General features: G+C 41.1%; 1 protein-coding gene across 3 annotated transcripts in view; it reads right to left on the bottom strand.

Moving 5' to 3' along the window:
* Positions 1-15,594, bottom strand: part of LOC308089223 (H-2 class II histocompatibility antigen, E-S beta chain-like) — a 219,489-nt gene that overhangs the window by 187,436 nt on the left and 16,459 nt on the right. Inside the window, exons 5-10 of one of the 3 annotated variants that reach the window (XR_013933483.1) lie at positions 9,395-9,614; positions 9,151-9,218; positions 7,919-8,032; positions 7,436-7,492; positions 6,295-6,979; positions 5,936-6,149 (exon numbers count right to left, since the gene is read on the bottom strand). Coding sequence is in view for 1 of the 3 variants with exons in the window: in XM_080433816.1 (XP_080289942.1) it covers positions 7,455-7,492; positions 7,919-8,032; positions 9,151-9,218; positions 9,395-9,614 (440 nt within the window). In the remaining 2 variants the exon portion in view is untranslated. Of the gene's footprint in view, positions 1-5,935; positions 6,980-7,435; positions 7,493-7,918; positions 8,033-9,150; positions 9,219-9,394; positions 9,615-15,594 lie in introns of those variants that run through there. The other 2 variants (XR_013933482.1, XM_080433816.1) reach the window with 2 other exon arrangements.

Here is a 15,594-nt window from a genome sequence, read left to right as displayed (position 1 = left end):
CAGCCAGGTGGAGATCTGCGCTCTGAGGAACACACTATTCTAGTTTGGAACCCAATCTTGGCGGCACAAAGCCCAATTAAACCCAAAGCTTTAAATAAAGAAAACCAACAGAGCAGAATAAAGTGCATCCCCTTGAAAGTCAGAGGACGACCCGGCAGGCTACACACTGAACGAAGAGCCAAACGACAGTCAGCATCTCTTGGTGCTCTCCTTCCACGCAGTCAGATAGTCCCCTCATGCGGAAAAATAACTGGATTAAGATAACGAGGTGAGCTCACTAAACCAAGCATATAATTAACTGTGTTTGTCTCTGCCGCCGAACAGAATACGCCGCAATAAACAAATGGCTGTTTTCTTTTATTCTCTGTGGGGGAGTTACAGCAAGCAAAGACAAGTCATTTTACACACTGCTGATTCAATAGTCTTGCAATTAACTTCCAAAAGCACGTGTTCTTGAGCTCCAAAACCCCATAGTTATTGAAAAATCAAAAGGTGGAATACGTAGGTTATTTATCTAATAAATAAAGGCTCTAATGGTTATGGCAGGGGTTCTCAAAGTGGAGTCCGGGGACCCCCAGGGGTCCTTGAAGGGGATCCAGTGGGTCCCCAGCTAAATGATTGATGGTTAGGAACCAAAATGGTCCCTTACAGGTCTGTAACTCGTGTACAAATGGAACCAAAGTGGTTCCCTTTGGTTCCATTTGAACGGTTACAGTACGGGGGGGTCTGTGGCCTAATTCATTCAATACTGCAGGCGCATGAAAATAAAAGGTTTGACAACCACATGTATAGAGTTATATCTTTATTTATACAAAGCCATTCGGTTTCTGCTAAACATTTTGGGCCGTGATTGTTTCAGCGTTCAAAGTAAAAAGAAGCCTTTCACTGTATAGCTCATACTGAAAGGCAGTGGTATAAAGTAACTAAGCACATTTACTCAAGTACTGTAAAGGTCCTTACACACCGGGGGCTATTTTTTTCATGCGAATAATACGTTTAAAAAAAAAACGTATAATGTCAATGCAAGCTTCCACATCAGTTTCGCGGAGCGAAAAAGCGCCTTTTATTTATTCGGACCGAGTCCAAATGTTGCGTATATTCGCATAATCGCCGGTGTGTAATGACCAACTATGAGATATGTTTAATGTATGTAATGTTTTGCTAACTCTTGTTGTAAACCCATTTGCCCTTTGTTGGGACACTAATAAAGTTGAACCTTGAACCTTGAACCTAACTGTTGACCTGGTTTCATTTGCAGGACAAGGTCACATGGTTGGAGGAACCGTCCTATAAGGTCACAAGTACGATTTCCAATTTTCAGTACTTTCACTTCTACTCCACTACATCTCAGAGGTAAATATTGTACTTTTACTCCACTACAATGATTTGAAAACTTTAGTTACTACTAGTTACTTTGTTGTTTTTGAATATTATTACAAAACACACATTAACCACTTCAGCCCTATATACATTTCGGCCTTTTGAAAATAGCCGATCTTCAAGCTCATAAATGCGTTGCGGTCATTCTGCATAATGAGTACTGTTACTTTTGTACTTTAAGTATATTTCTACATTGCAGTTTTGATACTTTTACTTAATCAAGAAATATGAGTACTTTTTCCACCACTGCTGAAAGGCAGAGAGTCTATCCTCTCCGCTTTCCAGTGGAGTGCAAATGATTGAAAATGACCTGCAACCACCACAAACATGAGCTCCAATGTGGGCCTTCAATCAGCGCTAATCGCCTCAAATTGAGCGCTGGCAGGGATTTACGGGGAAAAGCCCACATGCACATGGTGTTGCATAACTCTGCGCCCTTTGTCCACCTGTTTCTGCATAAAGCAGCCATACTGCACAAATCAGTGACAACGGCTGACAAAGTGCCGTGCCGTGCTAAATACCATTTAGTAACCGCTGGTGGCAACACAGGGCTAACGTGACTTGTGTGTGTTGAGTGATGGGAGTGTGTGTGAGTTTATCTACAGAAGCAGGAATCTCAGAATAATTTTACCAAATAAGTATGGCAAATCAGACATTTGGTTGAAATAAATAAATAAACATAAGCGACAACAACCAATCTTCTCCAACAGGCCTGAACAAAAAAACATACATTGCAGCGTCCAATGGTATCAACGTATTGAGGTAATCCTCTTAAAAGTAGTATTCAAACAGAGGGCTTTGATTGATCAAATCCTTGAGATTATGTGTCGGTTGTACCGTCAGAATGGAGGATGAATAAGAGACTATCTGAATGGAGGATGAAGAGATCAATTCATATTTCAGGAATACTAAGTCCTCCCACCCTTCAAACCACTTTGCTGGGATCAGAATGCATAAGTCATTAACTGGAATTGTATCAGACTAGCCTGGCCTAAATACAAGCCACTAGGCACCTAATGCATCGATTAGTAAAATCTAAGTCAATTAGTCCATTTTGTACCGTCTAACCATTATGAATGCCGCCGGTGTCGCTATTTTAAGGGAAAAGGGCCACAATCTACAAGCTCACAACCTTGTGGATCTGCTATTTTTGCCACACGAGACCAAGTATAAAATAGGGCTCAAATGTCTTAAATATGATGGCCTGCTAAAGGTAGGGAGATGATTTACCTGGTCTTGACTGGTGACAGCTTCAATGTTACTTATAATTATGAATGATGAATTATGAATAATAATTATGAATAAATACATGAGCACAAGGTTCTTGAAACATGTAATGCATATTATCAGTGGTGGAAAAAGTACTCAAATGTTTTACTTAAGTAAAAGTATCAATACTGCAATGTAGAAGTACTCTGTTACAAGTAGAAGTCTGGAATTCAAAATTGACTTGAGTAAAAGTACAAAAGTATTGGCATCAAAATGTACTTAAACGACCAAAAGCTAAGTACTAAAATGTTTGAACATAGCAAATCTACAAGCTCACATCGCGACACGTCGTGAGCTTGTAGATCTGCTATTTTCAAATAGCCTACTGTATGTATAAAATAGGGGTAAAGGGGCTAGTGTATGTTTTATAATATAATAATTCATATTTGCAAAGTAACAGGCAAACTGAAGTTTTCAAATAATTGTAGTGGAGTAAAAGTACCATAATATTTGCCTCTGAGGTGTATAGTGGATATACTCCAGTAAAGTAAAAATACCGCACAACTGTACTTAAGTACAGTACTTGAGTAAATGTACTTAGTTACTTTACACCACTGCATATTATTGACAATGAGCCTCTAGTCGATATCCATCCAATTGTTTTATAGTAATAAAACAAGGTCTGCCACCATACGCTCCAAGCATAACGATGTCCTCAAACGCTTCGCTAAATCAGCCGGCACTCTCCACACATATAAGATGATTGCTTTGGGCCCCCCGGAGCGGTACAGTTTGCCCGTGACCCCCGTGACCTCTCATCTCATGTGAACAACAGGGATCACTCTGTGGTGACAGCTAGTGACCGCTATGGGAGATGCCACGGCGAGGTCAGCGGACACCTTAGCCCTGTACGACCGGGTAACACATCTGTGTAAATTTAAAGATGTCAAAAATAGCAGATATACAAGCTCATAGCGCGGCACCGAGTGCCGCGCTATGAGCTTGTAGATCTGCTATTTTTGAAAAAGAATCGTGAAAGGTCTTTGAATATATTTTTAAAGCGAACATTTTTAACTCAAATCTTTGCTTCTGGGGATTCTACAAATGTCTTCTAAATCCTAACATTTTTTTTTTTTTTACTTATGTTGCTATAATATCAGTGGTTCTCAAACTTTTCTCATGTCAAGGACCTCCCAAAATGATATGTATTTGAGACCCCCCCCATCTCAAAATATTTTGTTCCAGGGCCCCCCCCCCCCCCCCCCGTCACCCCCCAGAAGCAAAGATTTGACTTAAAAATGTATATTCAAAGATTCGCACACGTTTTCCCCCCAAAAAATAGCAGATCTATAAGCTCATAGCGCGGCACTCGGTGCCGCGCTATGAGCTTGTATATCTGCTATTTTTGAATAGCCCAAAGAAATCTTAGAAGTGACACAGATACGCGTTCCCGGTCTGAGCGGGTTAGGAGAACATATCATCCTGATGAAGTCGGATGGACTGAGTGACGGAGTTGCATTTTCTAGCTGACTGACTGTGTTGCCGGGCGGACACCACCGAAGCCTTTGGCAGCTATCAGACCTGATCTGTTCTGAATGTACACTGTCAAATTGACTGTCTTTATTTAGCCATTGTAACTCAAGAGAGTGTGCACATTTAACCAAATGGACCCGTATATAACTCTTGGAGAGACAGACAGACAGATTATCAGACCTCGTCATATAAATGTATAGGTTTATGTCTTACATTCACGACCAGCTATAATGCTTTTGGAAGCCTCTCTTTACTGTTAACTGTGTAACTGCAGTGGTGTAAAGTACTTGAGTATACTTGAGTACTGTACCGTAGTACAGTTTTGATGTATTTTGACTTTACTGGAGTATTTTCAATTTTCAGTACTTTTACTTCTACTCCACTACATCTCAGAGGCAAATATTGTACTTTTACTCCGATACAATGATTTGAAAACTTTAGTTACTAGTTACTTTGTAGATTTTGATTTATTATTACAAAACCACTTAAGCCCTATATACATCTCGGCCATTTGAAAATAGCCGATCTACAAGCTCACAATGCGTCGCGATGCGATGTTCCCGGTATAAATGGGTTAAAGCAATGTTTGAGGAAGTCATCAGTGGGTGAAGAAGAAAATTTCTGGATTTTCAAAAGTCATACTGTAGCTGTTTTCAACTTGGTGTCCCTATTTATGACATGTTACTACAGGCTAAAATGTCCCAAAAAATGTCCAAAAACGTTTCACAAATTATCGGAAAAGAAACACTACTTCACAATTAAAAAATAATAATAATTGCTATACAGTACATGCTCACAATAGTGTCACATCGCAACAGCCAAACTTAGGGACTTTATGTAAAAAAGCTAGCCATGGTTCACATGACGCTTGTCTGTCACGAGCGTCATGGCGGACTTTCTGGTTTTGGCACTTTTTCCATTTACAACCCGTACATGTATAGAGTGTTTGTTCAGTAATCGTGTTAAATAGCTCTATATTGTGATAGTAATCATTGTTATAGAGTATGTGTTAAATAGCTCTATATTGTGATAGTAATCATTGTTATAGAGTATTTATTCAGTAACAGTGTTAAATAGCTCTATATTGTGATAGTAATCATTGTTATGGAGTGTTTGTTCAGTAACAGTGTTAAATAGCTTTATATTGTGATAGTAATTATTGTTATAGAGTATGTATTCAGTAACAGTGTTAAATAGCTCTATATTGTGATAGTAATCATTGTTATAGAGTGTTTGTTCAGTAACAGTGTTAAATAGCTCTATATTGTGATAGTAATCATTGTTATAGAGTATTTATTCAGTAACAGTGTTACATAGCTCTATATTGTGATAGTAATCATTACTATAGAGTGTTTGTTCAGTAAGTGTTAAATAGCTCTATATTGTGATAGTAATCATTGTTATAGAGTATTTATTCAGTAACAGTGTTACATAGCTCTATATTGTGATAGTAATCATTACTATAGAGTGTTTGTTCAGTAAGTGTTAAATAGCTCTATATTGTGATAGTAATCATTGTTATAGAGTATTTATTCAGTAACAGTGTTAAATAGCTCTATATTGTGATAGTAATCATTACTATAGAGTGTTTGTTCAGTAAGTGTTAAATAGCTCTATATTGTGATAGTAATCATTGTAATAGACTATTTATTCAGTAACAGTGTTAAATAACTATATATTGTAATAGTAATCATTACTATAGAGTGTTTGTTCAGTAACAGTGTTAAATAGCTCTATATTGTGAATGGGCACTCTTGATTGGCTGAAATTGGCAACCCACCTGCAGTGAAATTTAAGAGAACATGAGGCACAATTATGTTTTCTCATTCCTTTATTGATATTGTGACATTCCATTCAAACCAAGCAAATTAAAGCCAAAATCTAACATCTGAACTTCAAACCATTCATGTTCAGGGGCCCAGATCCCAGGGGGGAAGGAACGGATAGAAACACAACAGTGGAGCTGAAAAACGGAAAGATAAATAATCACCTCAGACCACCCTAGAGGGTTTAGGTCCACACATCACCTCAGACCACCCTAGAGGGTTTAGGTCCACCCATCACCTCAGACCACCCTAGAGGACCAGGTCCACCCATCACCTCAGACCACCCTAGAGGACCAGGTCCACACATCACCTCAGACCACCCTAGAGGACCAGGTCCACACATCACCTCAGACCACCCTAGAGGACCAGGTCCACACATCACAGGGAAATAGTAATGTCATGATGATCGTAACACATTAATTATCACAAATTATAAATGATTACATAATTATAAATGACTTATGGTCAATTATAAAATAATAAAACCTTTTTCACAAACATGGTTGACTGACTTCCATTCAGATGGATATTAATATGAAGAACTCTTATGAAGAACTCCGATTGTGTGTGATCATTGATTTAATGTTTAATCAATATAGTGTAGAACTGAAATATTATGTTTGTGTTTTCTGACGACAGAAACTATACAAAGTAATTTGATGAACCGCCCACACTAATTGGGACTCCCTCTTCCTTTGGTGTGTCGCCCAGGTGGCGCCTAAACCCTGACCTTTAACCTCACATAAACTATGTCTATAAACCTAACTTTAACCCTAACCTTAACCTCACCTCAAAACCACGTCGACCTGGGCGAAACACCGGGAAAAGACAGTACAGTTATTGTTAGCCTTAGCTAGCCAATTAGCATTTTTTATTGTTTAAAGGACACATTAGTGAAAAAGGTTGATGATGTCATCATCGTGCTGCTGTTATGAGTATTTAAAAGCTGAATGGACACACATGTATTTCCTCTTCTTTCCACCAGAGGGCAGCGATGACTCTCTGCTTCTCTGAAGACACACCCAGGTGTTCTGTGAAAAGACAATAAACCAATAAAAATCAGAATGTATTAACTGTGTGAACATGTTAACACTTTAGAATGGCCTTCCCTTATAATAGTAAATTAATCATTCCCAAATTATTAGTTAATGTGTTATTCATAACTTGTTAAATGTGTGTTAATGGTTAAAGATTTAATGATTTAAAACTATGCTATAAATGGTTAATAGATCATGAACAATTTATTAGTAAGGTTAGGGTTAAGGTTAGGTTCATAGACATAGTTTACGTGAGGTTAAAGGTCAGGGTTTAGGGTTAAGGTTAGGTTTATAGACATAGTTTCTGTGAGGTTAAAGGTCAGGGTTTAGGCGCCTTCTGGGCGACACATCAAAGGGAGAGGGAGTCCCAATTAGTGTGGGCGGTTCATCAAACTGATGAAAACACACACAAGCTGAAAAAAGTTCAGTAAAAAGAAAGAGGAAGTGAACCTGGGTGTGTGGGAGGAGTCTAAAGATTCTCATTGGTTGTCGGCACCAGAATACGACCTGATAGAAGAAGAAGAGAGACAGTTAAAACAGACACACAAATTAATTCGATGTACTGTATAGTGTGTATTTCTCCATAAAATGCATAGATGTACACACAATAACACAAACCAACATTAGGGTTCGGTCATCAGAACTAATGTGAACATTTGACTTTTATTTAAGAATAAATGTAATAATGATGTATTAAAGCTAAATGTGACAACATAGAACACACTTTGACCTCTAGGTCGTCTAAACTGGTCTAAACCTGGTTCTAAACCAATATAAACCAGTTTAGGTTGTGGCTTTAAATGTTTGTTTGTTTGTTTGTTTGCATTTCTGTGAGGGTTCCACATGTCATGTGATCCTCTGTTGATCTGACCTCATTTCTTCCACTGATAGTGTATTTATTAATTAAACAAGTTCATTAAACATGCTAATCACCTCGTTTCTTCCACTGGAAGTAGATGAATCCAGACAGGAACAAGACCAGACCCAGAACCAGACCTGATGCTCCCATGGCCACCTTGTTCTTCACTGACTCTGGCATGGAGTCATCTGACAATACAAATATTATATCATATCATATCATATCATATCATATCATATCATATCATATCATATCATATCTTATCTTATCATATCATATTATTACAGTAGATTAAAACACCTTGTTCTTCACTGACTCTGACACATGGAGTCATCTGACAATAAGCTACAACAACCAAACACAATAAACAATAAACAGACGACACAGTCATTGTGAGTCTGTTCAGTAATAATGAGTCCAACCCTATTGGTCCAGTCCTTGAGGAGTTTGTCACCTGATGTGACATGTCCTTCTTAGAGCTAAATACATCCAAAACAAAGGATATGAAGATAGATTTTAGAAGACATGAATCAACCTTTACTATGATTGATTATGATTATAAACCAGGCTGTGGAATGTGCAGAAAGTATCTTGGGACAGAGTCATAGACTCAGAACTGTGAGGCAGTTTGTAAAAAAGACCATCAGCGCTTGTTCTGTCTTAGAAAACTGTCTTGTTTTCACATTGATAAAACCATGATGACTCTTTGATCTGTTTTTATCAAATCAATTTGGTCTTTTATCTGTTTTATCAAATCAATCTGGTCTTTAATCTGCTTTTATCAAATCAATCTGGTCTTTGATCTGTTTTTATCAAATCAATCTTGTCTTTAATCTGCTTTTATCAAATCAATAAGCTCATAGTGCGACACAGAGTGCCGCGCTATGAGATTGTAGATCTGCTGTTTTTGAAAAATCTTGAACATTCGTGCAAATGTTTGAATATAATTTATATATTTTATTTTTTAAACAACATTTTTAACTCAAACATTTTCTTCTGGGGGGTCCCTGGAAAAACTTATTTTGATGGGGATCAGCGGCCAAAAACATATCAATTTGGGGGTCCTTGACAAGAAAATCTTTTAGCACCACTGATTTTTTCAGAAAAATTCAGAAATATGTTGAGAGACATTTGACAGTTACAAATGTTTGCTTTAAAAATATATGTATTCAAAGATTTGCACAAATGTTCACGATTTTTCAAAAATAGCAGATCTACAAGCTCATAGTGCGGCACTCGGTGCCGCGCTATGAGCTTGTATATCTGCTATTTTGACAGTAGATTACACTAGATTACAGTAACTGACCCCAGTCCATCTTGATAGGCGCGGTCAGGCTGGGATGTTCCACCATGCATGTGATCTTCTCTCCTGATCTGTAACACACACACACACACACACACACACACACACACACACACACACACACACACACACACACACACACACACACACACACACACACACACACACACACACACACACAGGTAGTACCAGTAGAGGTGTATATTAGTTGTGTATTTCTATGTATAGGTGTCTGTTAGGTGTGTACCTGGGTGTGTACTCCAGGTAGGAGTGGTACTGGTAGTACCAGTCTCCATCAGACAGCTCATCAGTAGAGGAGAGACCAGAGGTCAAAGGTTCTTGACCTCTCCACCAGGTCACCAGGATCACTTTAGGATAGAAGTCGTAGCTGCTGCACCTCAGCATGTGAGTGTGTTCCCCACGACGAGGGGGAGTCTCTGACTTCAGTCTCACTTTGGGCTCTACTCCTAAAAAAGATGATGATGATTATTATTACTATTATATGTATTACTATATACCAGTCATAGGAACATGTCACTATAATTAACAATTGTATATCATCCAAATGCGATCCAAATGATCCAGAAAGCCGCAACACGCTTGGTCTTCAAACAGAGAAAATGTTCACATTTCCCTGCTCTCCCCCGTTCTCCTCTCCCTCCTTTGGCTCCCAGTTGCTGCCCTCACAGAGGTATGACACCCCCATATCTTCAAGACTCTTCTCCCTTCTCTAAAACACCCTGGTCAACGCTCCACACGTCCTAGACTCTTCTCCCTTCTCTAAAACACCCTGGACAACGCTCCACAATGAAGTGTATAGAGGTGTGTTTTAGCCTGCATGGTTCTTTTTAAAGTTAATTTAAAAACATTAATCCTGGTGTCTCTGTTTAAGGCAGGTCATTATATGAGGGTGAAAACACTCAGAAATAGATCTATATGTTTCATTTATACTCGGTGTATGATATGTTCACTTTTATAGCCAACCGTAGTTTTCTGCTTTGTGCAGAGTTAAACAACGGTTACTAAACCCAAATGAAAGGGTAGAGAGAGGAGTGAGTCTAAGGCATTACTCGTACCAAATGTCTTTTAAGGTGATTTATTTTACTAATAACACATACAACACATTTAAAGGTTAGGTAATAAAACTATTGACTTCCCACTCTCTTCCAGATGATCAATGGGTCACTCAAGAACCCATATTCGAGGGACAACCCATGGCATAGTTACTTATTAGAATCTGAGTCTCTGTTCTGAGACCTTCCCAATTTATCAACTTCCCGCCTAATGCCCGCCTCCAAGGAGGTTCCAGCCAACAGGAAGCTCTGATTACCCACAAGGCCTAGCTTTTGCTGCCATTTCCTGTTTGCCAGCAGCCCAGACCGCATTATGCAGTTAAACCAGTTGCTTTGTTCTCACACAAAGCTTTTGTCTCTTATCTAGAAAGCTACCCCCGCCTAAGAATGCAGAGTCTTCTTTGAGGCTCTTCGCACAGCAGGGAGTCTACTGTGGCCTTTTGGTCAGACTTAAATAGAACATTTCGGTAACTCCTGCAGGAACAATAACAGCACCTTATTTTAGCACCAATAATAATACACAGTTATCTTTCATAATCATGGATTATTCCACACCTGCCACCTGTGATAACTGAACCATGTTCAGTTCTCTCACAACCAACCTCTACTACCACCATTTCTCTGTGAGCTTTTTTGGCTTCTTAAATCATGGCTTAGGTCAGTAATTGGCGAAAGTATGGCGGAAAAGTTCGATTTCATCTCTGTAAACTGCTCTGATCCCACACTCATACAGGTTACATTTCTCAACACAATTTTCACTCATTGTCTTTAAGTGGCTTCAATCCCATATTTTGGAATAATTTACAGTTCAACTTAACTTTCTCAATTTGTAATCTTTAAACTTTTTTAGGAATTCAAATTGTTTTGGAAAACTTTTCTTCTCCCACTTTTTTCCCTAGTAAGTCAATGTCCTATTTAGGGCATGTTGCCATGGCAATTGACATAGTAACTTGGGTAAAGGTTTTAAAAGATTTTAAATGGCTGATCTACAATCTTACCTTTAAGAAACTTCACTCTGCATTTAAACCGCTAGCCCACATCCCAAAATGCTTTTTATACAATCAACAAATAATAATTCCAAAGGGCCTGATTGCTCAGATCATGAGTCCACATCAGTACTGAATAATTTTGTTGTTATGGAAGAACCTTCCAAATTATTGTTGCATTTTGACTTAGTGGCATATTGTCGGCAGTAAATTAATACATTTCATTATGCAAGTTATTTCTTCTGGTAATATCGTAAACACTACAAATGATACATTCATTTACACAATATCTCTCGAAATTCCTAAGTAAACAGTCGCTCAAATAAGACATTTCGATTTTTTAGACACCATGCTGGTATCTTTTTCGCTTATCATCCGCACTGCTCCCTTACTCTGAGGGTGGCAGTGCAAATGTCAGTTTGTTCGCCAGCGTCACTTTGCTGGCTCTTTCGGCCTCCACTGGGACTGCAATCCCACCACCAGCCCGCGCTGATGACTGTGGTTGGACAGTGACTTTCTGCTTCACCTTCTTCTTCCCTCCCAATTTTCCCATGACCCACCGGGCTGGAGCGAAGGGTTTACGTGGCTTGCAGGTTTCACATTTGAATTTTTTCAGGAGGTCAGGAGGCTTGCAGTTTTCACAATTGCATTTTTTCACCTCGACTGGTCTGGGTCTTGTCGCTACTGACCTCCCACCTTGGCCCAACAGGGCTTCAGGCTCGGGGCAAAGGCCACCTTTCTTAGGTGGTGCCACGACGCTCTGCACTGGTGTGATGTCGGTGTGTGAATTGGTGTCGGTCTTCCCCTCGGCTTTCTCCGTAGGCGTCTCTACTTCGACCGTCACGTCCCCCGCGGCGCCCTCTGGATGGATATCCCCTGCAGCTGTCTCCGCAGCAGCAGCAATACCGTCTGATGGCACTCTTCTGGCCGCCAGTGGGACTGCAATCCCACCAACCCCCTTCTGGGGGCTTCTCTCAGCCGCCGCCGAGAAAGAGCGTGGAGCTCTGCTCCACCCAGCCCCCCCCGCAGAGGGGTGGAGAAGGGATAGTTTATCTTTAATCTTCACCTTCTTTTTTCTAGTTACAGCCCCACCTGGACGACGCATTCTCTTTGCCTGGATCCTGGTGGTAAGAACTGAAATGACCTGACGTAGCACCCCGCCCCTCTCTTTCCGAGCGGGCGCACGGATGCCAGTATTTACCCACTCAGACTTCTTTCTGAGGGGTTCTGGGGGAGCTGGTTTGGCGCCCAGTCCCCGTTTTCGGACAGACCCGACTGGTCTGCTTTGGGCCATCTGCCTGCCACCTTTCTTAGACGGGCGCTTGGAGCGAACGCCACCCTTGACAGGCCTGACTGGTCTGCTTTGGGCCATCTGCCTGCCACCTTTCTTAGACGGGCGCTTGGAGCGAACGCCACCCTTGACAGGCCTGACTGGTCTGCTTTGGGCCATCTGCCTGCCACCTTTCTTAGACGGGCGCTTGGAGCGAACGCCACCCTTGCCAGGCGACTCGGATCCCTTCTTCTTGAACGCCACCGGTCCGCTGGTAGCTGGTCCCCTGCCACCTTTCTTAGACAGGGGCTTGGATGGACCCCCCGGTTGGCTGGTCCTCCGTCCTGGTGTGGTAGCATCGGCGTGCTTCTCCTCCGTGTTGAGTGGGCTGGCGGCGACGTCCGTTGCAGCAGTGGCGTCCACTGACGCCCTCGCCGGCTCCTCTCCTGGTTCAGCGACCTCCAGTGACTGGCTCCCCTCTGCGTCGATTGGGTTGGTGAAGACTTTCTCCGCCGTGGCGACGTCCATTGGAGCTGCCTTCCTGGCGGTCTGCTCATCTGCGACGTTGGCTCCCTCTGGAACCTCGGCCTCCGCAGGCGTCTCGTCTCCCGGTCCAGCTCCATCGATCACCAGTGGCACCTTTGCAGCTGCTCTCTCGATCGCAGCGTGGAATGGGGTCTCTCCTGGCTGCCAGTTCTGCGACCACCGTGGCAGCAGCTGCTGGTCCATCTGTAGGTGTGACATCCCTACCCCCCTCCCTCACAGCAGGGAGTTCACTCACTTTGGGATGTGTGAAGCGGGACCCATATTCTTCCTGGGCCGCTTCAAACCAGACCTGCCTCAATGTTTCGTCATACTCTTGGCAACAGTCATCCTGCATCCTGCAGATCTCAGATGAACTTTCTTCATCAATTTCTAGTATGGCGATAGAATATGTAACAACCTTAAGGAATCTAGCTAATTCGGCTCTTAGCTCCCTTACCGCCCTTTCTTTTGGTAAATCCAGCAGGACAATAAACTTTACTTCCCTCCTAAAAACTGCTTGAGCTGCTTCACACTTCCCTATTAACTCAGCTAACACTTCCATCTCCCCTGTTTGGGTATAAGGTCTGTTAGTTAGTCTTAATTCAATGGGCTGTGACAGTAATCGTCAGTTATTTTTAGCAAGTAACAGTGTTGTTTCAGCCTTTAGCTATATAACAACAATAATTAATTAACACTGTGTTTAACCTGTAAAATAGCACCCACCCTATCAGCATTCCACGCAAGAAGCCTTTTAATGGTCTACTTACATTAGTTAATTTTGTTAATTAATACTGGATAGGATATATTTTGCTCTACCAATGTACATTCTAGTATTTAACCCACAATGATTACCATTGATCCCCTGTTCTTGTACACTAATCATCTAGTTACTCACAGTATCAGTCTATCATAAAGTCTGGTTAAACAGTGTATTACACTGGCAGAATCCTCCCCCAACCCTTATCAGTAAACAAAGGGGGGACAGACCTCCTGGCTGCCAGGTAAACAAAGAGAATGCTAATTGTATTTCCCCACCACCCAGGTCAGGGGCAACAATCACCTCTCTGTCAATAATGGCAGTTAGCTAGCAGCTAGCACTAATATGCTAGACAATAGAACTGCTTAGCTTAGCTAGCCACGCTAAAGGTAGCTCTCAGGTCGGATAGCTTTATCTCTAAACCCTCTTATTGGTACGCTAAACTTTTTAACGGTAGCCTATAGCTACATAACCTGTGGTTAGCTTCTAGCTTCTCCCTCAGCTCCTTATCCTTAGCTCAGACAATAGAATCTGTTAGCACGCAGCATCCTCAAATCTACAGTCTTTTCTCCACAGTTTTCGCAAACTGTAGGGCTTTGTTCATAGCACCTGGTTGGTTCTCTTCCCGGTAGGCTCCTCACGGTAGCGCCCGTACGGTCTCGACAATAGTAGCTGTCCTTTTCAAGCAACAGCTGTCTCCGTCCTTTCCGCCGGCTCCGCGTCCCCTGTCCTCCGTGGATTCGATGACTCCTGCAGGCTGTTTTAGTTTGAGACCCTCTCAGCCCCACACCGACACCTTTGGTGCTGATAAAACCTATATTAAACCTGTCCCATAACCAGGCTAATAAGTATTTTATTTTGTTACGACTCACTTCTCATCTTAAAGAGACAGTGCGTCTTTCCTCCTAAGAACTGCTTTTTTATGCTATGTTATTTCATTATATAACACGCATAAATCCAGCCTCATGGTTCCTTTTCACCATCAGACTATTGGCAGGATCATACAATTATGTGAACCTCTTCTAGGACCACCTAATACTTATCTAGTTTCACATAGGCTCCCTCGGTTTTATAATTGTTTAATTACTCTGTCACACTTAAACTCGAAAGATAATCTAGTAGTTTAATTACTTGGTAATTTGACTTCAATTATTATGTGAACCTCTTCTAGGACCACCTAATACTCATCTAGTTTCACATAGGCTCCCTCGGTTTTATAATTGTTTAATTACTCTGTAACACTTAAACTCTAAGAGAATCTAGTAGTTTAATGACTAGGTAATTAATACTTAAACTCAAAGAAGTCCCCTCCGGGGACACTAGAGTTTAATAACTGTTCATTTTTATGGCATATCGTACTCCTGCTTTGTGCAGTGAAGCTACGGTTTACCAAACCCATGAAAAAGGGGGTCGAAAGAAGAAGGTGTTTTAAGCTAATCACTCAAACTTGTGTCTTTTAGATAGTTTTATTACTGTTCACTTTTATAGCCAACCGTAGTTTTCTGCTTTGTGCAGAGTTAAACAACGGTTACTAAACCCAAATGAAAGGGTAGAGAGAGGAGTGAGTCTAAGGCATTACTCGTACCAAATGTCTTTTAAGGTGATTTATTTTACTAATAACACATACAACACATTTAAAGGTTAGGTAATAAAACTATTGACTTCCCACTCTCTTCCAGATGATCAATGGGTCACTCACGAACCCATATTCGAGGGACAACCCATGGCATAGTTACTTATTAGAATCTGAGTCTCTGTTCTGAGACCTTCCCAATTTATCAACTTCCCGCCTAATGCCCGCCTCCAAGGAGGTTCCAGCCAACAGGAAGCTCTGAT

The sequence above is a fragment of the Gymnoscopelus braueri genome (assembly GCF_963280865.1).
Source record: "Gymnoscopelus braueri genome assembly, chromosome: 7".
Classification (NCBI taxonomy): Eukaryota; Metazoa; Chordata; class Actinopteri; order Myctophiformes; family Myctophidae; genus Gymnoscopelus; species Gymnoscopelus braueri.
The sequence above is the reverse complement of the archived record's forward strand: the minus strand, read 5'-3'. Positions and strand labels throughout refer to the sequence as shown.